The 24,766-nt window shown below is 41.0% G+C and overlaps 1 protein-coding gene across 8 annotated transcripts in view; it reads left to right on the forward strand.

Moving 5' to 3' along the window:
* Unc5d (unc-5 netrin receptor D) overlaps positions 1–24,766 on the forward strand; it is a 524,519-nt gene that overhangs the window by 394,126 nt on the left and 105,627 nt on the right. For all 8 annotated transcript variants that reach the window (XM_048456515.3, XM_048456517.3, XM_048456516.3 and 5 more), the window contains exon 5: positions 24,574–24,754. In XM_048456515.3, the coding sequence (XP_048312472.3) occupies positions 24,574–24,754 (181 nt within the window). The remainder of the gene's footprint in view (positions 1–24,573; positions 24,755–24,766) is intronic.

Consider the following 24,766-nt stretch of genomic DNA (forward strand, 5'->3'; position numbering starts at 1 on the left):
ACCACAGGGAGTAAATTTTAGAGGGAATTTCATTATATATTCCTAAGTGACAGGGAAAAGTTAAGATGGAAAGAGAGAGCAGAACTCTCGTATAACAAGGCAGATCCCAGAAAACTGGTACCCACAAGCTGCTAATCTGGGGCTCTGTGAAAGGACTTATGGCAGAAGCTGGGTAGGACATGGGGAGAGTCATGAACTGTCAGTCAGTCCAATTGCTCTTCCCTGGTGTCCAGGAAGATCTTCAGTCTCCTGGACACAGACAGCCTTTAGGTAGAGGGACTCATTTAGGAGCTATCAGAGAAACAGGAACCAGAACTCCCTTCTAGCATCTTAGCTTCCAGGACGTTCTGAAAACTGCTGTTCTGTGGTCCCAGACTTACTTGACCATTTCCTTCTTCCTCTTCTCATCATTATCTTATAGCTAAAGGGGAATCAGCTGGGGTGGTCTCCCGGCCAGGTGACTGACAGCCTCACTCGGACTAATGCTTAAAGGAGGAGATACTAGTATTTTTGTGATCTTTCTTGTAAGTTTTTAGACAGTTCAAAACTTCATGTCGCTACCAACTGAAGCTTCTTTTATTTTTTCCATCAAAAATCATCAGTCACATAATGGGTTAGATTAAAATGAATTTAAAAAGCTAAAGGTAAGGGCTGAGGGAGATGCGTCGGTAACATGCTTGTGTGCCTTGAAAGAGAGCCAGAGTGTGAACCACTGTAATCCATGTAAAACACAAAAGTTGGGAGTAGGGCACAAGCTTGGACTCTCAGTGTGTTGGGTCAGTAGACACAGGCAAATCCCTGGGGCTTGCTGAGAGCCAGGTGCGTGAGAGACCGTGTCTCAGAGGAAAAAAGTGGACAGACCTTGGGGAAACACAGCTAAGCTTGTCCCCTGGCCTCCACATACCTCCATGCACACCCACCCACATGTATGCACCTCCCCCTATGCACATACAAAATAAAAATTTTAAGTATTTTAAAATTTAAAAATGAATAAGTTGGTCCTTTTAAATTTCCTTACCATGAGAAATTCCATTAATGGACTTCAACAAAGCCCTGAAACCTCCTTCTTCTGAGTCATTTCCAATTATAAGGGCGATTCTAGTGCTTCCTCCCACTTTTCACAGGGTGTTTCAGTTGTGGTAGCTACTCTCCTGAAAACTCGTATCCTGTGGGTTATGGAGAGAGCTCTGGGTTTAGAGTACTTGCTATGCAGGCAAGATGACCAGAATTCAGACTCCTGGAGCCCAAGTGAATTCCAAGTGGGTGCAGCAAGCCATCTGTAATTGCAAGCTTGGAAAGCGAAGGAGATGGGATCTTCTGAGCCAGCTAGCAGCTAGAGAGTCTAACTGTATGGGCAAGCTCTGGGTTTGATTGAGGGGCCTTGCCTCAGCAGAGTGTAGGCGTCTGATACAACACGACTGATGTGACATGAACTCATGGAGACCGTAGCAGCATACACAGAGGATGCACAGGTTCCAGCCTGACATGTCCCCGCACTGAAGGGGGAAGTGGGCACAGCTCCCATTCCTATTCAAGAAGCTATCTGCAATTGACAACTGCTTATAAAGGAGAAATCAGTGTTCTCCAATAGGAGCCTGGGTATATAAACCACATTTAAGGGCAGACCGCAGAAGATGTCTAATACAAAATGAACTCAGTGGTGCCTTTGTAGATTTTTATTTGTCTCATATTGCTTTATTTGGGCTTTTGAAAAATGGTCTTTCACTTGTATATTTTATGATATTTTTATGTTTTTTGTTTGTTTTCTCTGTGTATGTGCACACATGGGTATTTCTTGTGGTTTTTCTTTTCTTTTTGTTAATTCTGATTTGTTTGTTTTGTTTGCCTGTTTGCTTTCTAACGAGAAAAAGAAATTGTGGAGTTGAAGGGCTATACTCTGGGAGGAAATGGGAGAAAGGAAACCAAGCACAGAATATACTGTATAAAAAAGATTATTTTCTATAAAAAAAAAGAAAGAAAAACCTTTTTTAAATGTATTGACTTAACAAAACCTATAGTTTCTACCAAGCAAAGGGCTAGCTTCATCAGGCAGCATCTGAGACCTACAGTTGAGATTTCTTTACTTTGTTGTAACTGCCTTAAAGTTTCCCCCAAGACATTTCTGAAGCACCAGTTCTTGTGACTGTGTTTGTTCTGTTACTATAAAAATTTTGTGAAACTGCTTCCATACTGGAACATAGATGTGGGGTGACCTAAATCTGTAGCATCCCAGTCATCTCTCATCATTTCTTTCAAAAATTAAAAGGAAAAGGAGAGGGAAAGAGAGCATGTGGAGGGGAAGAATTAGTGAGAATGAGGGGGACGTTCTTTGACATCAACCTCAGGTTTCCATACCTATGTATAACTGAGCGCATATATTTGCCCTCATATATTCAAGCATGTATGCACAGGGGCATACACGCACGCGCACATGAGAGAGAGAGAGAGAGAGAGAGAGACAGAGACAGAGACAGAGACAGAGACAGAGACAGAGACAGAGACAGAGTGAGAGAGATGAATAGAAGAAAAGTAATCTGTTGTCAAGAATACTGAGGTTGGACTCCAGAGCTCTTTTACAGGAGTCAGGGGTCTGATGTCAGTGACCTCCAAACCCACTCTGACTGCTGCTAGTGTAGCCACAATAGGCCGTGCCACCCATCGAGTTTACTATGAAGCTGACAGTCAATGAAGGGAGACGTCTATCACAGAAGACAAAACATCAAAGCTCTGGGTTAAGTGTCATCTCCCTCATGAGTCAAGAAATAGAATGCCCACCTTTCTGGTGTACACTTCACTTCCTGCTTTCCCTGCCCTTGTTCTTCCCTGTCTGTTGTTGGTTCTGACTTTGACTTCTATATTGCACACCTTAATCCTTCTCGTGATCCATGTGTTCCCTTCCTCTTCTTGCTCCTGCAGTCTCAGGCATCAGAACCCATAACAGTAAACTCCCCCAGTGTCTGTTGACTACATTCAGGGAAGATTTGGGGACAAAGATCAGAGTAGTGCAGTGTTATCATTTATCAGTCTTTATTAAGGCATTAAGGGCACCCATACCTGTGCATTCTATCTTCCTGCTCTTGTTTTGTTTGCTGTGTATTGGTTTATTTGTGATGAAGTCTTGCCTTCTTCCCCTAAGTGAACAAATTTAACTCTAGGTCCAAATGACCATCTCTGCCAGGCCTCTTGAGAATATGAGACAAAAGGCATGTTCCATTGGACCTAGATTTCCAGCACTTTTAAAAAAATTGTGTGTATACACATATACATATAAAAAGTAAGTGTCAATTTTCAGATGTTTGGAACCATATTTATCACTTTATTATAATAATTTCCTATAAAACAATCATTTTCTTTTTAATTACTGCAGTCTACAAAGACCTGGTCAAAGTATGAAATTTCTGGGAATTGTTTGTCCATAGTGTTGGTTTACTTTTTTTTTTTCTTTTTTCTTTTTTCTTTTTTTTTTTTTTTGGTACCCATGAAACAGACGAGATTCATAATGACAATGCATCTGCAATGGTCTCAATCTGCACAGGTGTGGAGGTAAAACCCTTCCTAAGAAGTCTGAAGGACCAGGTTACTGTTGTAAATTAGAGCCCCTACAAATCACCAACACTTTGTCTGAACTGGTAGTCTGATAGTTTTCATACGATTTTAATTTTAGAAGATCATCTAAAAGTTTGAGATCTGAACCAGTGAATTCTTAATCTTTAGAGAATTGTTTTATGAATTGAACACCCAGTAAGAACCATGTAAATAAATTAAAAACTAATGCCATGCTTTAAAAGACACAGCAAAATGAATGATTTTAGAGAAAATGTTCTATAAGACATGACCATATTTATTTTATATAAGAAAACATCATGGAATTACATGTGTGTTAATAAATGTGTGTCTCATAGCTTTCTAATTCTTCCAAAATTTCACACAGTCTTGGGTTCATTTCATGTCTTCTAGTTTAAACATTTATTACATGGCTTCAATATATTAATGTTTCTTTGAAAGTTAAAATTTTGAAATCGACAAACATCTTCTATGTTAAGATTACTACCTTTGAAAGTGTTTTAACACTTAAATAGATGCATAGTATAGAGACACATAGATATTTCCTGAGAGGGGACTTTTAACTGTATATTTAGTAGTGTGTGTATAGAGAATCTCTTTTATTTGTATTAATAAAACAGTCTTCTCTCCTCCCAAAGCACTGTACTATTTTTAAACCCAAGATGTGTCTATTAAACCAACAATGTGTCTGTTGTTCTTTCTTATCCTATCTAAAGCCAGAAAAGTACAAGTTATGTTATAAGTGTTCCCTAAATAAATAGCTATGTGGGTAGTCTATGAATATACTGATATTGCATGATGGAAGGTGGAAGGAAAGAAAGAAAGAAGCGAAGAAACGGAGCAAGGGAGGGAGGGAAGGAGAAAGAAAGGGAGGGAAGGAACAGCCTATATAATTAGGTGGTTAAAAGTTAGGAAGTGATCTCTGGGGGTGATTCATGACTTACATGCTTTTCAAACGGCTGACTACATATAACAGTAGAAGCTAGCACAATAACCCACATGGAAGCATTACTGGGAAAAATCAGTGATGCAGATGAGATATGAATGGCAGGATAACAGTTCTGAATGGCTGGCATAATGTGCTATACATTTTTACCACACTTTGTCACTGGGTTTTTTTTTTTTTTCATTTTTGGGTCTCAGGAACCAGAAGTAGAAGCTGATTTATGAGTTGAGAGTTAGTGCGGAGTGTCATATTTCTGTAATGAGATTATATATTAAATCTAATGAAGGGAAAATATGCTTACCCAAACCAAATGACAGCACTATGATTAAACGACTCAGGATCCCCCGATGGATTCGTTTAGACAACACAGGAGGTAGAGTGACCTCCTCTTTGCTTAGGTATGTGATCAGTTCTCTGAAATGAAGATTTATGGCTGCTGTTATTCTGATGACACAACAGTCTGATCACGACAAACTTAACTTAAACAAGATAGAGCTGGGAGAGCAGGTGACGGCCTACGGGGGTGCTGGAGTTTCTGATTCATCTCTGTTACCATTTATGCTGGTGGCTGCCTGTGTGGCAGGAGCTCAGCTTCTCTGTCTTTTCTTTGACTTGAATCTTCACAATCCTGCTGCCAGCACATGGACGTGTATGCCCTCATGGCCACAGAGGCAGGGTCGTGTGCCCCATGTCGAGAGTGATGGGGCATAGCCAGATTTTGTCCCCATAGCAAGTATATACTGAATATCAATGACTTCTAAATGGTATCATCGTATGATGATGAGAGTACACAGCATCAAGTTATTCAGGTGTGATGCACCCGAGCTGTCAGAAGCTCCCTCTGACCCTCCTCCACCACCACCACCACCCATTCTTAGAAGGGAAAGGAATCAGTAGAGCCATTAGCCATTAATACAGAGGAAAAGAACTAGCAGGCATCAAGAAACTTGCTTACAGAATATGAATAAACTCCCAAACTTTACCTAACCTCCATTTGCCTGGTTTTGCCTGCAGTTCCACTATTAGAGAGTTATATGCTTTAGATTCAGTGTGTGTTCTCCGACCCGCAATTAAACTACAAATATCCAGTGGCAGTATCAGATACATGTTCTCCAAATGTTATTTTTAGCTCTCATCCTTGTTGGCAGAACATGCTAGAAAGTGATCAAGGAGCATAGGGATAATGCAGCAAGGGTGGATGAATGGATTTAGGAGGAAAGATTCTGTCTGTTCTGGTTTGCCTAGAGCTGGTCCTGTGAAAGGCAGGGGACTGTAAATGGAGTTTTCTTTTGGTAGCTCCTTCTACTGGCACCTGTTCATGTCTCTGCTGTTTTCTTCTTTAATATTCATGCATTAGCGGCATGTGATCTGTAACAGGGACCACAGTATTTAGAGTTGCCACATGCAGATTCTTCTAAGAGCAACTCCATTAAAGATCATTTCCTCCTGGTGCAGTCTATGCTCTGATGGTGTTTATCACCCAGCATTTAGCTGCTGATCCCTGTAATGTATGCAGAATCAAAGATCCCCCTTCATCATTCTGAGTCTGCTGGGAGTTCGTTTACATTGTAAAACAGGAGAAGTGGAAAAGCAGGGAGCCAGAGGGGAGCAAAGCTGTACACTTACTGTGATCCATCTAGATAGAATAATACCAGGGGACTAGTCAGCCAGGGGGAGGTATTGGAATAGATGGATGCCCTCCCCTGGGGCTATCTGTTTACAGCAAACTGTAGCTAATAACAACCAACTCCTTAATGCCCAACTTTGCTTGGCTTCTAATTTCTCTTCTTCAATGAACTGAGCTTAGCACCAACCACCGCCCTCCAGGCTGAGGTGTTTGTGTAGGACTTTTGATCATAATTTGAGAGTCTGCAGTGAATAAGAACATTTAACATTAACTTGTAAAGCCAACTGTATCGGCACATGTCTGTAATCCTGGTACTCATGAGGCAGAGACAGGAAGGCAGTGAGTTCAAGGCCAGTCTAGAAGACAGAAGACCCAGACCCAGAAGTACAGACATGTAAATTCTGCCATTCATTTCTTCTTACTTGTGAGGCAATGGTATCCACCCTGAGTTACTTCAGCTAGAAAAGGTTTCCAGACTGCCTTGATGTTGAGAAGCTTTGGGGTAGATACTAGTGCAGAGTGTCCATTGCCCATTTCCAATGATTGGACAAAAGAAGTTTCCTGTGGGGAGAACAGAGAACCCTTGGACTGCTTCTTAACTCTGTCTTGGGTTGGGCGACTCAGTTACAGTACTTCACGTGTTCTTGATGTCATTAGGGATTAGTTTTCTCGGCGGGGGGGGGGCGGAATTTCTGTGTTTGTCAAGTCTGCAGAAATCTAGGAAATAAAAATGAAGCTGACTGCTGAGATCCCCATGTTGGCGCTAGCTTTCCTTCGTGCAGACAGTGCTGTGTGCTACTCAGGTTCCGCACTCTCTCCTGGAGGTTGGCCCTAGAGTCAGATTCCTTGGTCAGCTCCCCTCAGGACTGCGGATAGATGGGGCACCCTGGAGGACTCCAACTGCCGTAAGTGGTAAGGATGGCAGCCCCTGTCAGCCAGGAGACCAGGTGTGTGTCTAGATCTTGCAGCATGTTTCTGCTTCCCTGAAACTGTCAGTCTCAGATGAAGCAAGTATCATTTAATAAACAAATAACTAAAAGTGTGTCTACTAGGTTGATTTCTAATTTCTCACTCTGCAGGTTTCTTTCCTGGGATCCATTAAAGAAAACTGCATCTCTCTTAGTCTAAAAAATACATTCCATCTCCTCTTGCCCATTGGAGCGTCCCTGCCGTTACTCCAGCTTTCCTGGCCAAGGGTCTGGTGTCATCATGCCAACATTATCTTCTCATAGTCTCAGATGGCGGATTTTGTTACTGGGACTGATTGATCTCCTGGATGCATGTCAAATTCAGCATTTCCCTTGTATGAATGATATAGGAACTATGCTTCCTTACACCTCTTGTGTTTCTTCATATCAAAGGGACACAGGTCATGTTTATGCTTACAAAAATCATACATGATCGTTTTAGAGTCATTTTTGATGAAACTGAGTTCTCTGTAAGATATGAGTCGGCAGACCATCTGTAGTTCATCTTACAGGCCAGACTGGAGTGGTGCAGGCAAACCCCATGTCTTCCTGACTTTACAGCAGTTCCTGAAGCAGCTGATGCCCTCTGGTGATATTGCACTGTTGCCAGGGCTGGTCAGGATTGCAGGCACATGGATCAGAAAGTGCTGAGCATACCCAGCCTACGATTTACATCAAAATAAGAGCTTTCAGGGGTGAGTCTTGGTTTAAACCAAAATAGACACTTAGAGGAAAAGAGAAAAAGCAGTGTGTTGCAGCTACTTGTCAGAAGGGAGGGAGCAAAATGCAGAACTCAGAGCAGGTAATGCCAGGCCTTGCTACGTACATTCATCACACTTCTGCTAATGCTTCAGCCCTAACAACAACAGGAGAAAAATAATAGCTCTAAAATGGAAAAGAAACCATGACTATTAAACCTGTCGATGCAAGCTTGTTGGAGAGGCAAGGCTTCTCTTCTCTTGCATTCCACAGTGAATCATTAGGGGAACTGCTTAGGACCAACAGCGTGTGCAGTCCCCTAAGAGCAGCTGCAAGCGGTGGCTTATGCCCAGTACCAGACTCATCATTAAAGCTGGAGAAAAACCGACCCCTTTGCCACCCTAGACAGCCCAATGCCAGGTAGAAAATCATTACCCAATCTTTCAGCACTTCCCGACCAAAATTCCTTTCTGCCCTTCTTTCCATTAGTAGAACTCTGAAAGCAGATCCAATCAACTCACATTTCTGCACGAGTAGGGTACTAGACCGATTGGCATATTGATTGTAATGGCCACATGGTCTATTTGATGGTCTGATCCTTTTGTCCTCAAGGTAATGTGAGTGTAACCGGCAACCTAAAACTCCACTGGGAAACAAAGAACGCATTCATTCTCCTTGTTATTCTGGTCTGCAAGGGTGGCACACTCCGGTGTTGTGGGTGATACTGGTGAAGGAGAGATATGAGTGCTATGCAGATATCTGTAAAGGTAAGGGAGACAGGGGAAAGGCAGAAAAGGAGATGGATTGTATTGAAAAGGCAGAACAAATTCAATCATAATTATTCTACAATGCAAAGCACTTCTTATTATCCCAGGTACCAGGCATTTAGTTGCACGACTGAAAGAAAGCTTGAGCGGACATCTATGTGGATGTGTCTTGTTTACATCAGAAAATGCAGGTAAAAAAGAAGATAGTTAGTTTGAAAATATTAGGTAGAACGCCTCCTGGTAATTTGTTTCTTGAAGAAGAGTGTGACTTTTGCGTGGAAAAGAATAGGCTGTAAGTAAATGCATAGTGAGGCACGAGCCAGCATGATGACCTTCTTTATATGAAACCAGCTCCAGCATTATCTCACATCTAGAGGGGATTGATTGCTCAGTCTGGGGTGCTGACATTCCTGATGCGATACTTCTGGCGCCTCTGCACTCCACTTATTGACCACAATGGAAAATCAGATATAGTCAAAGGGCAAAATGGCCTCCTGTTAACTCAAGAACGGTAAAGTTATTTTATAGTTTGACCTGTAAGATTGTTGCCTCTCACCCGAAGTATGCAAACAAGAGCTGTTCTCATGGACAACCTCTATAATATATGTGCTTTACTCCCAAACCGAGAGCTCCCCAGCCCCGCCCGCTCACTATGAATTTTCTCCAAAATCTAAATTAAAAAGGAAGGAGGGGTGGTGGAGTGGAGGCTGTTGAGAAATCTAATTTTCAGGAATTCTTTTTTTTTTTTTAAGAAAGAAAATCACGAAGCCAATTTAGTTTATTTTTTAAACATTCCCAGTAGTGCTATGACGCCTGAATAGCAGCTTTGAGATAGTTCATAAAAAGCAAAATGCAAAGAGGAGGGGAGTAAACTGGATGAAAACAAATAGAATACCATCCAGTTTAATTGACCAGGCTGATTAACGTGAGAAATGGAAGCACCCTCCCCGCTCCTCCTGAGTGAAAACAGGTTGCATATGCAAAGTCACCTCTCTCCAGATCCCTCTCAGAATGTTTCTAACCCAAGGAACAACCTGTGTTATTTAAACAATAAAACCAGAAATGAGAAGCTCAGTCCTGTTAATGAAATTGCATGGTCAACTGAAGGGTGGATGACCTGTCAAAGCAACGTAGGCTCATTGCATTTCCCTCCGCGGATGCAGAGCCCATTGTTCTGATACAGGCTCATTGTGCCTGACTGATTTTGCAAAACTCAGGGAGTTCTCTGAAGCAGCCATGCAAGGAAGGATACCTGTGAATATAAAATGCAGCTTGGGACAGTCGCTTAGCCGGTAGTCATCTACCAATGGATTGTTTTCTAGTTTATGTATTAGTTGAAGGAACAAATATATAAGCAATATAAGATAATCTGTTTACCATTTTTAAGGGCTAGGAATAAATGAAATGTTTTTCCAAACTTGGGACCATGTATTTTTTTGTATAATGAAAGTGGCCTTTTATGTGTTTTGAATATCACATAGGTTGTAGAAAATAGGACAGTCTAGATTCTGACAAAGGAACCAGGAGCCTAGAAATCTTACTGCCTTAAAGCAATCAATATGTATTTCCTATGCTGTGTGGCCATTAGTGCCGGCCGAGCATCCTGTTTCAGTCATGCTGCCAGTGTGGTTTTAAGGTAGATAGTCCGTCTTGGAGACCCTATATCTAAGATGTTATGGCAGAATGGTGGAGTCTGGGAGAATACAAACGCACAAAACTAAGTACCCAGACCTAGAACCAAGAATTCACTTCTGTTGACAGTGTGTGCCAACCTACAAAGGGGCCTAGAAGCAAGTAGCCATTCCTGTAATTCAAAAAGCCAGAGATATTTTAATGAAAACCCCATGCAGAAAATAACTGTGACCTACGACATATAAGAAGGAAATTGAATCCATAAAAATCTAAAACAACATGTGATAAACTGATTTTCTGATATTTTCCTGAGTTTTCTTGAATTCAGGGACAATAAAACACAAGCTTTCTGTTCTACTTTTCCATGAAGTATTGTCTCGTTAAGATGTCTCATTTAATTAAAATGGGCGTTGTTCTTTTTTGAAGGGCATCATTTTATTCTGTTGATTGAGCATGACAAAAGTGAACTAAATGACAAAACATAGAATGTTTTCACTAGCTTCAGTATTATAAAGTTGTGATTACCATCGTAGTATACATGTCTCTTGGTAGTAATGATTGTTCTACTGGAAATAATGGGGTTCTACATATTTTGAAAGCGTGTTCATTTCCTGTAAAACTTACAAGGTCATTTAATATGTGAAATATCCTAATACAAACTCTCTGAGTTGTATTCCTTGTGTTATAACATCCCTGACCATAGCACCTAAAAGAAGGAAGGGTGTAGTTTGGCTCACAGTTCAAGGGGAAGTAAGTCAGTCATGCCAGGCAATGATGGTAGCAGAAGTGTGAGGCACCTGGTCATGCAGTCTCGACAATCAGCAAGTAAAGCGAGAAGAATGCTTCATCTTGGCTGGTTTTCTAGTTATGTTCAGTTTGGGACCCCAGACCCCAGAAGAGTATGACCCACAGTGAAGAAAGTAGCTCCAATCACCTTAATTAACCTAATCTATATAATCCGTTGTGGGCATGCCCAGAGTCTTACCCAATCTGAATAATCCTTCTCAGGCATCTCCAGAGGTTTGTCTCCTAGGTGGCTCTAGAACCTGTCTAGTTGCCAGTATTAACCATCACATAGAATACTACCAGAGAAGAATGAAACTTTTATTTCTTTACATCTTTCCTGACTTGAATGGATTAATTCAATTTTCACAATTTTATGAACTAACAATTTGTAATTTTGTATTCATTATTGCCTGGATGACTTCCCGCACTTTACCATTTGACAAATATTCTATCCAAGTACATCGATCAATTCAAATATCAATTTCTTATTGATTTTAGGATGCTTTTTGTATGTTACAGACAAGCATGGTAAATTCAAGCAGTTTTTATTAGTACAGCGCAACTTTTGGCTCTTGGCTTCTGAAATTCCAAAGCAAATGAAACATGTTTCTATCAATTCTGTCTGAGCAGCTAAATTCTGATCTAGGTTTTCTACTGTGCATAGATCCTTAGTCCATCACTATAATTTCTCCTCTGTCAGACCCTGTTTGTGATCTCTCTGATGGTATTCCTCTGTTCACCCTGTTTAAGAATAGTCTAACACAGCCAGGCAGTGGTGGCACAAGCAGAGGCAGGCAGATCTCTATGAGTTCAAGGCCAGTTTGCTCTACAAGAACTAGTTTCAGCATAGGCTCCAAAGTTACAGAGAAACCCTGTCTCAAAAGGAAGAAGAATAATAAGGAGGAGAAGGAGAAAGAGAAGGAGGAGAAGGAGAAGGGGAAGGAGAAAGAAGAAGAAGAAGAAGAAGAAGAAGAAGAAGAAGAAGAAGAAGAAGAAGAAGAAGAAGAAGAAGAAGAAGAAGAAGAAGAAGATTCTAACACATAGTAGCCCATCAAACTTAAGTGAACTATCAGTCTCTTTTTTCTTCATCCCTTCCCCTCTAATACCCACCATCACAGTTCCATTGAGTCTTATCATACTTTTCAATAATAAGATAATCATGCTAGTTTCAGAAGAAATACCTTGTGTCATTAATCTGTGATCTTGGAAATTTCAGTTTTCTTTTCCCTTTAGTTGTTGTGTACACCAGATAATGAAATGAAATTGCCTACAATTTGGGTACAAAATCTGTTGCCTGCTGTACAAAGCACATCTCAGTCCACCTTGCCCTTATCTGAGCATGAATGATTGGCAGACCTTTGGGTTCACCTGCCCTAGGAACACTCATGATACAAGTGCCGGGAGCCGAGAGTTCCACCACTTCAAGACAGCAGGGCAGGGCTTCACAGATTATTTCTGTTTGGAGCCTGTACCAACAGGTTGAGGCAGAGGCTTGTAGAACTGTTTGGCATCCATTTCTGGAGAGATCACCAGAAGTGACATGGACTCCTGTCTAAACTTTAATAACTCGCTCTGAACCACTACTGGTGTGCACAAGCCATTCATGCAGCACTTGAAAGGCTGAATCCGGTTGCTTTGAAGCTGTGTTATTACAGTAGGCATGATCTTTTTTTTTCTGACAGTATGTATCTTCTTTTTTAGTGGTAACTGCATGTATTGGCTGAATCAAACTTATCTGGAATATATAATTATCAAAAGAACAGAAAATGGATGAGTATTGTGCCTTTTCCTCTTTAGGTGTCATTAACTCAGAGTCACACATCTACACAGGGGTACTCTTTGCTGGTTTCACTGTGGTAATGCAGTGAGCTGGCCTCTGATCATTGCCTTCTATCATTGGAAAATACTCAAAACTTGGCTAATTTATTTATTGCCATGCAATGCAAGGACCTGAGCTAATCAGTGTCTGTCCATGCATTTCCCACACAGGTCATTCCCGAATTAGCCTTGCACTGTGGCTGAACGGAAGTGTTCGGTGTGCCTCTGTGTGTCTGGGGTGCTGTCTGCATGTGTATCATTATCTAGTTGTATTTAACTTTGTGTCAGCTTTACAACCCAGTTTGTGTATGAGCATTTAGGATCTCCCTACTTTAATCTGTAATAAAGTGGGTATCTTCTGAGCCCTTGGGTATATACTGTATAATAAGGAGGAACAGGAAAGGAGAGCTATTAGTTAATATCCTGTCACTTGAAAGCCTTCTGACAAACCCGAGATGATGGATGGAGGTGTGAGTGTAGACACAGGCCTTCCTCCTTCTGAATGGCAGCTCTGTATCCATGCTAGCTCTCTCCACCCCCAAGTAATGTTTTCCAGGGCATGGTACACCATACTGCAAACCAGTGCCGTTTTTTTTTGTTTGTTTGTTTGTTTGTTTTTTTTTTTTTGATACTGTGACAAAGCGCCTAAGAGAAGCCTAACTGAAAGTCTTTTCCTTTATAGCTGGGCAGCAGTAGCTGTGAGAATGCTTTGGCCTGAAGCACAGAGATCTTGTAGGGTGGTTTGTTCATAACTTGGCAGATGCTGAAGCAGAAGGCTTAACTGGAAGACCAGCTTGTAACCCCCAAAGGCTGGCTCCTACCTCACTGTGTCCACCAGCAAGGTACCATAGTTAAACAATTCCACAATCTCAGCCGGGGAGTGAGTATTCAAACACATAATTCTGTGGAGGATTTCCCACATTTAAACTAGACCATTGCTTAGAGCACTGGGGAGATGGAGCTTGGCAGCTCTTGAGTGAGGGAGGAGTAAGAAGGACTGGAGATGCAAAATGTATCTGTATAGATGACACCAGGCACAAGTAGTGAAGACAAGATTCACCACACTGGACAATGTAGAAGTAAAGCAATGGTGGCACAGACATTATTTAGAACTATCCTTTGATTCCATGTCTTCCCTGATCTTCTATTTATAGTGCATCTGCATGATATCCTCCTTTTATCTGACCATCATCCTTGTGAGCTCTACATGCGTGATTTCTTTCTTTCTTTTTTTTTTTTACATGTTTCATTTCTCATTCTTGAGAGTTAACTATTTAAGTAAGCAGGACATAAGGATAGGCCCTTTCTCAGAGACCATTTGCTTATATAATAGTTGTTTTTAAAAAATAGCACAAAGTCATGCCCAGTGTTGTACTTGAAGCTGGGAAGCAAAAGAACAATGGATATGACAGGTGTCACAGCCCACAAGGACACGGGTTTCAAGATTGGCTTCTGTGACTCCTGCCATCATCTCCCTGAGCATTGATGAGTGCGCGCTGGCTGAGCTCCTGAAATCTCTGTCACTTCTCTGGGGCTGCTTCTGAGGGTTGACAGTGAAGCCGCATTTCTATTTCCTTTTGTGATGCATAATCAGGTAAGTGGAGCTAAAAGGAAGAAACTGCTGTGTAGGTGGCTTTAAAATCAATCTGTCCAGCCTGGAAGGAAAAGCACACAGAGAAGGAACCAGTAGCACTATGAGAAATCACTTGCAGGACAGCTCAGGTCTAACTCACAAGTGACAGAGCAAGTGATGGTTGCAACCAACCTTAGAGGATGGTGTGTTCCATCATGAGCTCAGGCTTGTCCCTCCAGAGATTGCTGAGCCCCAGTTAAGATGTATGATACAATATCAGATAACAGGAAATATTAGAAAGCAGTGCTTCATGTGACAACTAAGAAGCATAAGAAAATGGTAAATGCCTCGCAGTAGACAAAACATTTGAAGACTCCTAATTCCATACATGTAGCCTTTGACAGACCATAAGAAATACAAAATAGAAAGATCTGTGTTGCCTCCTTTTCAGTTGTAAGGAACAAACAAAGTAATGCATCAGATTGTGAAGATAAGGACCCCAGGGACCTGTAGTGTCTTCTCCCTTCTTTAATGGTCACAAGATAGCTCCCTCTGCTTCAGAACCACGTTCCTGTCTGGTATAAGAGAAAGAGCAGAGTGTATTCTCATAGATCACCCATTGGATTAGCTGCAGTTGGTCTACATAAATATATTAAGATTCTGAACTGGATTATTGTAGCAAAATTTCAGGAGCTGTATGCTTCATTTATTTCTACTTATTGCCAAGAAGGAAAATAAAACTCCAGATATCTTAGAGAGGGAAGATGCAGCTATTGTTGACACAGAGTAAATTTCAGTAATGTCCCCATGTCACAATTCAGGTCACTTTCTCAGCAGCCTGACAATGTTTGTGTAGCATGGGTTGAACATGTGCATTTGATTCTTCTTTTTATTTTTTCCATTCCTTTTTGACCTTTCTTTTAATTTTGACATTTTCATGCATACATGTATGTATTGTGATCATAATCACTCCCATTAGACTCTGGTAACTCCTTCCTTCTCACAGAACCCTTTCTTTCCAACTATTTCTTAATGGCCACACGACTGAGTCAATGACAATCCCCCCCGCCACATCAATCATTAATAGTCAATAGCTCCCCATAAAAGCAAGGGGTCTCATGATACCTCCTCTATCGTGATGGAGTGTTAAAAAGCTCAATCTTGTACGTGTCCACTTGCTTCTGTATATTCATGATGACAAGGGCAAAGTTATATCTGGGTAAGCTCAGTATTTCATAGCACTCTTTCCTATCTTCCAGGTCATTCATGTGTGTGTGTGTGTGTGTGTGTGTGTGTGTGTGTGTGTGTGTGTATACAAGACAGGGTTTCTCTGTAGCTAGCTCTTGTAGACAAGGCTGACCTTGAACTCACCGAATCTGCCTGCCTCTGCCTCCTGAGTGCTGGGATTAAAGATATGTGCCACCACACACAACCCGGGTATATATTTTTCTCCTCTTTTATGTGATCCCAGAACTCTGGTTAGAGGGTAGGCTTGAGAAAGAAGTTCTGTTTGGGGTTCAGTGCTCAGTAGTCACTTAGTCTCAGTTCTTTGATTAGCTAAGGATCTTCATTAACCCTTCTTTGCCACAGGCTGGAAATAGCACTTGCCTGTGGGCATAAACATAAATACTTAAAAGGAATTTTGGCCACATAAGTATTTAGGGAAATAATGATTGCATGGCATATATCTTTACTTCCAGGACCGGGAAGACAGGCAAGAGGTTTCAGAGTTCAAAACAAGTGTGGGCTATATAATGAAATGGTAGTGGTTTGAAAGAAAATGTCCCCGTAAAGGGAGTGGTACTATTAGGAAGGTGGTGTGGCCTTGTTAGAGTAGGTGTGGTTTTGTTGGGAGGAAGTGTGTCACTTTGAAGGTGGGCTTTGAGATCTCATATATGTTCAAGCTACACCCAGTGAGGCAGTTCACTTCCTGTTTGAATCAAGATGTAGATTTTTCCAGCACCATGCATGCATGCATACACCATACTCCCAGCTGCATGCCCTACTCCTTGATAATAATGGACTAAACCTCTGAAACTATAAGCTACCACCTCAATTACATGTTTTCCTTTTTAAGAGTTGTCATCATGGTGTCTCCACAGCAACAGAAACTCTAAGGCGGAGACCTTATGTCAAAACACAAAACACAAGTGGTAGGATGTAACTCTACGGTGGAGCACTTGCCCAGTACATACAAGGCCCTTGGCTAGATCCTCTGCTCCCCCAACAACTATAACCCCCTACACACAGACACATACATATAAATGTATATGCACACAGATACCCAAATACACATGCATGCTCACATATGCATGCACATATGCATATATGCTCACATATGCATACACATATATATGTATGGGTCCATGTGCATGCGCACACACACACATACACACACACACATATGCTCACGTGCACACACAATGAGCTGTTAGTAAAAGAGTAGCACATGGTCATTGCCCAAACAAGACCTGTTCTTAATGGCGTGCAGCTAGAAATATGTTAGACCAAAATTCACAGTGTGACCTCATGTGTATTTACTAGACCATGTGACTTCACTAGACCAGTGCCTTATGGTGGAAAAGTGAAGTAGCTCCCTCTTCGTTCCTGTAACCCCTGCCTTTACTTCTACTGGCGTCATCACTGTACACATTTCAGGTGGTGAGATACTTTCTCCTTCCTCCTCTCTGTTGTTGAAGGGAAACATGGTGAATTCACAGACAAGTTGGAGGCATCATTGTACACATCTCAGAAAGCTGTGCAGGAGGTGAGACACTTTCTCCTTCCTCCTCTCTGTTGTTGAAAGGGAAATCAGTCATGCTTGTTTCTGGTAGCATGGTAAACTCACAGACAAGTTGGGAGATTAATAGGGCCGGAAAGGGCAATACTGTGAGCTGCTTTTTCCTTCTGGCCTTTTCCTGTTTCTGCCCCACATATTCTGATATACCCTTGTCTCTATCCTTCGGCACTCTTCTATTGTGCCTTCCTCTGTCATTTCAAAGCATAGTTGAAAGACCCATTCATTATTCTTACATAGATTATACCTAAAATAAATAAATTAAATATATTATGAAGGAACATGTAGTCATTTAAAATACCAGTGACTTCCCAAATATATTTATGAATAACTAAAACATCCCCCTTCAGTCTCATATCTGTGCCCTGACTGATACCTACATTATTCCTTTCTCTTAGACTGTTGGAAGATTTTAAAATTATTTGTGAAGGAGTTGGGCAAAGTGTAGGGCAAAAAGAAAACAATCACAAGTGATAAGCAGAAGAAATTTTGAAGCTTCTTAGATTACATCTACTAAATACATGAGCAATTCCACATGACCCTGAAGTTAACCAGTTTCAAGGAAGGACCTGGGACTGAGGGAAAATGCCCCTGGTAGATGGCATCAAGGAATGATCCCTATTGGCATTTTCTGAGCAAGGCACATGAAAGATTTCCAGGTTGGTACCACCTAGAGTTTAAAGTTACGGGGATTGGGGTTCTGTATGGAAACACCTATCCTGTGCCAGCTGCTTTCCCTTCACTAGACTGCAAGTCTTTTGGATTTGGAACCAAACCAACACCACTCCCATGTCCGCATGAGAATCTGATGTGCTGTTGAGTGACGGTGAACATGATGCTTTGCGTAGGTCCATACATAGCTGTGGTCAGTGAAAGGGCAGAATGGGTGACAGTTAACGATGCAGTGTAACCAAGTATTACAGGTTACCCTCATTTTAGACAAACCATCCTTCCTCCCCTCTTTCAAAGGAATAGTCCTCCACGTCTGGCTGTATATTGTGGCATCCACCAGTGAGAAAAGCCCATCCACTCCCCAGATTCATACCAATGGCAAATCAGGAGCTAGCTCTCTGGAAAGAAATTGAATTGTCTTCAAAAGTCTGTGTTTCCAGATTTGTTTACAAACTGGAAGAATTGACAAATTGCAAACCATCTGTACATAACACTGTGCTAATGAATGCAGGCATCCTGCAGACCCATGGGCTCATTACCTCCAAGTAACTCGTTTCTTCACATGTTCCTAAGCAAAGCTGTCCATAGAAAGCAAGGAAGTAGATTTCAGATGAAGAATTATGTCTCTTCATGGTTACTATCCAGACACCAACAACCTTTAAACACGTTAAGCCTCTCTGTTGAAAATATGACCTGCCAGCATGAACTCATCTGATGTAAATGTCTGTGAGCCTCAGGTGTCAATGTATCAATCACCCAACGCTAGCAGAAAATTTGTATCCTTTTGTCAAGAGCATAAGTAGCTATTTCCAGCTCTAGCAACCTCTCATAAAGGGATTTCTAGAATCACAGTGCTGTATAAAGGTTCCTATGCTCTACGGTGCTCTCTGGTCACTTATAGGAGAAAGCACAGCAAACAGCAAGGCACCTGTGTGCCAGCACACATATGGAGACCAGGGAGATCAATGCAGGGAGAAACTGCCATCCAAGGACCCCGAGCTCCTCTGAGGTGGTCCTGACTACAGAGTCCGGGTTGGGCATTGCACTGTAGTTCTGTGGAGATGAGGGTCTAACCTCTATCTAGCGAGGGTGAATGCTTTGTCACACGGTTCCTGTGAGACATCCTTAGCTCTGTGCTTTCTCACGGTAGTGACCGTTGAACCCTAACCAGCAAGGACTTGTTTGCCCAGGGTCTCTTGGTCTATATTTCTCCTCAGATTCCATTTACCCATGATGTTCATCATGTATGTGTAACACCCTGTATGTTTGAAGAGTTCTGTGTAATATATTAAAAGCAAAGGAGATTTTAGGCAAAATGAAATCATTTTAATTTTTTATTCTGCTAACACACTTTTAAAGAAAGACCAATATTTCTATCAAAAGTGGGGAAAATGGGGAAATGAAAGTGCCTCTCTTTTTAAAGAAAAATGGAAGTTGGCTCATCTCTGTGGAAATGGAGTAGCCTCTTAATACACAGGCAATGTATCTGTGTCTTGCACGCAGAACCATTGCACTAATTTATCTTGCCTCCTAAGATAGTGGAGTTTGCAGCTAAAGACTATGGACACATGTGTGCATGTGGTATGTGTGCATATGTATGTGTGCTGTTTTTCTACATAAGAAGTACTTAGCTCATCAAAAATGTTTTAAAGTTTCTCTAAGTGACAAAACCATAAATCTAAATACAACGTGTCAACTTAATAATCCCAGGAAACAGCAAACTGATTTCCTCATAAAGATCCTGCCATCGGTTAAATGGATAAACTATTAGGTTACTAATGAAAGGCTCTACTGTTAGGAATGCACTAATGTGTGGATTGTTTATAGACATGGTTTGATTGATGGAGTTCAGTCTTAGCAATTAACAACTAGTGCAAAAGAAAAGTGTACAAACACCTAAAGCGCGCACACACACACACATACACACAAAAGTGTGTGTGGCTAAGCTGGTGGAACACTTACAGGACCAGAGTCTATGGTGACTCATATCTTGCATGGAACACCTCTAGGGCTTTTATTGCCTAGAGCAGGATCAGAATACCATCCCATCGGGCACAAAGACAGTGGGCCTGGACTTGGCTTCATTCTTGCAGTTCTGTGGCTACGAATCTGCTGCTAAGAATCCCACACCCCTCACTAAGTCTCATGATCTTTCCTCTTTTATCCATTCTTCATTTTCTGTTTTCAGAGAAGCTCAGAATTGAAGAAACAGTCTGTTGGTAAATATAAGGCAGAAAATTACTGTGGCCCATGCTAACTCAAGGAAATGTTTCAAAGCCAAGGTGTTTTATTTTTGTTTCTGTGTTTTCACATTACAAACGTTTTTCCACAAATGTGCCACAACTCACAGTAGGAACAGAACATAACCACTATGATCTTAAATATGCATCGTCTACACATCTGATATTTTAAGCATGTGTATGTTTGTCACTGGGTTTTCATTTTACAAATCTATAACACTAAATATATAGTTTTGTATTTTAGTTTTCATGTTTGTTTTAATGTCTATATAATGCTAAGTTTAGTTTCTGAGCCATGATTAGTTTTCAAGTTCTGCTGTTTAGAACCATTCCCCCCCACTCCCTTTCCCCTTTCTTATCTTCTCCCTTCCTCTAACCAAAGATACCTTACTATTATCAAGGTTTCACCCTCTTTCCTGGTTAATTTTATGTCTAGTTGACATAAACTAGAGTCATTTGGGAAGAGAGACTCTCAGTTGAGAAAGTACCTCCATCAGACTGACCTGTAGGGTATTATCGATTTTTGATTGATTGACCCATGTGAGAAAGCCACATCCGCTGTGACTGGTGCTGACCCTGGACAAGTCATCCTGAGTTGTATAAAGCAGGCTGAAAGCATCACGGCACACACCTTTAATCCCAGCATTCACAAGGCAGAGACAGGAGAATCTCTGAGAGTCCAAGATCTACAATGTGAGTTCCACAACAGCCAAGGCTATGTAGAGAGATTCTGTCTCAAGGAAAGAAAAAAGAAAAGAAAGGAAGGGAGAGAGGGGGCTGAACAGGCCATAGAAGCAAGTAAGCTGCATTTCTACATTGCTTCTACTTTGGTTTCTGCCTTGACTTTTCTCAGTGACTGGGTGTGATCTAAGAGTTGGAAACTGAAGTAAATTCTTTCCTCCTGAATTGCTTTAGGTCTTGGTGTTTTATGACAGTAATAGCAAGCCTAAGTAAGGTAATCCCTAATGCTTTATTCTGGAAAATTCCTAGATATCTACTGACAAAAGGACATGGTCGATAGCAGCATTACTACTTTCAGGACGACAGGATGTAGATACATTTAGGGGTACGTTATAGCACAGTAGAGTGATGGGGAATTGTTATTTAGAAAACATTGCTGGGTAAGACATCTCAAAGAATATTGCATGTGATATGAGTCTGGGATATCAAATAAATGGGGTCATGGGTGCCTCAGCGATTGGCCTCTAGGCCAGGAATCAGCAGTAGAAGGGACTCGGCTTGAATTTCTAGAAGAAATTGAAGTCTTAGTCTGACTGGAGAGGAGTAGTGAGCTGAGGTGAGCTGAGATGTGACTGGACTATCTGACATGGGGAGCAGAGAGAATCCAAACCATACAAGGGGTTACTTTATCTATCACAGTCATCAGACTGCTACAGAAATGCCAGAGGCAATGAGGAAGAAGTAAGTAGAAGGTAAGCTGCCCTGTGTTACATTCTCAGTGAAAACCAAAGAAACCGCAAAATAAAGACTATATGTCAATGTTTTCTCTTAAAAAGAAAGTGTGTGTGTGTGTGTGTGTGCGTGTGTGTTGGGGGTTGGTACATGTGTGGGAACAAACGGCGGTGGACAGTCTCAGGTGTCATTCTGCAAGAGACATTCATAGTCTCTGGTTACAGAATCACTTACAGACTTGTCTGGCTGGCCAGGGGATTTAGGGAACCTGGCATCATCACCATCCTAACACTGAGATTACAAGCATGCACCCCAACACTGGATTTTTAAAGTGGGTTCTGGTGGTAGAATTCAGGTCCTCAAGCTTACATGGTAAATGATGTACCAACTGAGCTATATCCATAGTCCAGGAAAATTATATTATCATTTGACTTATGAGTAGTAATATATAATACATACTGTTTAATTATCATGTACATCTTAATGTTATTTCTTTAATGAGCCATGTATTTACATTCATGCCATGTTTCTAAGTGAATTCTCATCAAGTTAAGAGAAGATTGAGCTTATTTATATTATTTTCCTCATATTATCCATATTGACCATTTTTCCATTGAATTTATGATACAGTTGGCCTAGTTTATTTCATTTGTGTTTGCTTTTCTCTGGGGATCTTACGTTCTGTCCCCAAGACCTCTGCCCACAGGGCTGGAATTGAGTTGCTATGCGCAGTCACAGGGCATCCCTGCCTCTCCACCATCTGTGTAAGAAGAACATGGAAGCAGGGACAACACACAGAAAAGGCTTCCCAAGCAGTACCAGAGACAAAGTTCAGGAAGTAAAACTCTAACAGGCACTTTCCAGAAGAATTTCTGAGCCAGGAGAGTGGAGGCAGAGCAAGAGCTCTCAGACATACTTTGTTGACCATTTTGTTGTATGCAATGACTTAGGCATGGGCGTGATTTAAGACTCACTAATTCTGTTTACCCTGAAGGAAGCATTTGTCTCAGAGGTTGGAGACTTTGTTTCTTGGTCTCATCTTTTGTTGAGGATATGGATTACTTTCCTTATTTCTGTCTTGCCATTCAAAATAAGACCTTGAAGGGAAGTTGCCCTCTTGGTTTGGGAAAATGGATTTGCCTAGCCCTCAATACAATCTCTGATACTCAGCCTGTGTTTGTATTACTTGCTATATGGATAATCAAATAACTGTGAAATCAACTATGTCAGTGAGAAATTAAAGACATTGTGTCATAGACTGAAATCCAGAAGAGCTATAAAGTGAATTTCTCTACACTGTGTTGTTTAACAGAGCCATACTCCTCGACTCTGCATGATTAATAATTGGTGACTGTCCAGGATAGATCATGCCTGGAGGGATTCATGGGGTTGCTACTGCAATGTGCTTCTTATCTCACAGTCTGTGTAACTCGGATGTTGCAGCTCTCTATTTATTCTTCTGAAGCTCCAAGGTCTCTACTTTTGCCATTTGGTGTTGTTTTCTTCTCAAATTGCCTCCTTGTTGGGTTGATTTTAGATGATGATAATTTTTGATATCTGAACATTCATAAATCGGCAATACATGGCGAAAATATCAGAGGACCATGATTAAGTTTTTATCTGGTAAATAACTCCCCTTTTGTAGAGACTGGCACATCTTTGCTGTGTTAAACTATTATATGACAGATACAACTTACTGATGATAAATTTGAAATCTTTATGTTTAAAAATGAAATTAAATGATGCATCTTAGGTCAATGCCAACTCTCAACTAGCTATGCTAATAGTGAGCCATGCATGGCAAAATGTCCCCTGTTCTACATACTCTCTGTGTTCTTATTAGCAAAATTACTGCCATTGGAAGAGTAAACAAAATGACTCTCTCTCTCTCTCTCTCTCTCTCTCTCTCTCACACACACACACACACACACACACACACACACACACACACTACTCTCCAAATCTCGAGAATCTTGATTCTATGATAAATTATAGTTTCCATACATTTACCAGATTATTTTGCCTTACATATGCTGATATCCTGAGCTAAATGTCATATTTGGCCATGGTGTCCCAAGACAGTAAAGATGTTTTAATATAGAGCAAAAAATAGGGAAACCCACCATGCTCATGGACCCAAGAACAGAGTATTGTGCACCTACATAGGGGAAGAATAAGGAAAGGGGAACAAATGTTTCCACCATCATACTTGATGACCTAGGAACGAAGTGTGGTGGACCTCCATTGGGGAAGAATAAGTAGTGAGGAACCTGCATATATGTCTCCCTGATGAATTCTAGGAATAAAAGCTGAGTAGCTATAGGACCCAAGTGGAATTAGTGCTCCAGATTCTAAAACCCAGATAGGTTCTATTGAACCTTTGGAGAAATGATCTGGAAAGAAAACTCTCCAACTCTGGCAAATTTTGAACTTTAAAAGTTTGATCCTCTGATTTCTCACACTGCATTTCTTCAGTTTGACTGTATCATCAGGTTTCTGTTAAAACTTACATGGAAACATATTGACTTCAAACTTTGTCCACTAAAGTATTCTCCTAGCAATAAGTACAAGTCCAACATTTATGTGTTGACTTTTCTAAGTTATATTGCCCATCTTTGAAATAACATCATCATCATCATCACCAACATCAACATCATCATGACTATCTTCATTATCATCATCATAATCACTGGGTTTCTAAAAAAGAAAGAAAGAAAGAAAGAAAGAAAGAAAGAAAGAAAGAAAGAAAGGGAAGAAAGAAAGAAAGAAATGACCTAATAGTAGTCATTACTTCTCTGTTACAATTTTATAAAATGGGTCAAAGTCATTAGAGTATTTGAGGGTTTTTTTTTTTCTACACTCAGTTTGTTAACTTAAGTGTCTATTTCCCAAATAGAACCAAATTTACTCAGTAAGCAGACAGGAATGCAAAGCAGGCAAAGCAGAGTAGTCACCACACCTCTGTGTGTTATATCCATTTCTCTCCTAGCATATCACAAATGCATCCCTTCTACTCTTGGAAGAAAGTGTGTTCTTGTGATAACTTATAAACATATTTTTTCTGCCCGTAGGTGGAATGGCTGAAAAATGAGGAGCCCATTGACTCTAAACAGGATGAGAACATCGACACCAGGGCTGACCATAACTTGATCATCAGGCAGGCCCGGCTCTCAGATTCAGGGAATTACACGTGTATGGCAGCCAACATCGTGGCCAAGAGGAGGAGCCTGTCAGCAACTGTGGTGGTTTACGGTAAGACCAGCC

Source organism: Myodes glareolus, chromosome 23 (genome assembly GCF_982192425.1).
Source record: "Myodes glareolus chromosome 23, mMyoGla1.1, whole genome shotgun sequence".
NCBI lineage: Eukaryota > Metazoa > Chordata > Mammalia > Rodentia > Cricetidae > Myodes > Myodes glareolus.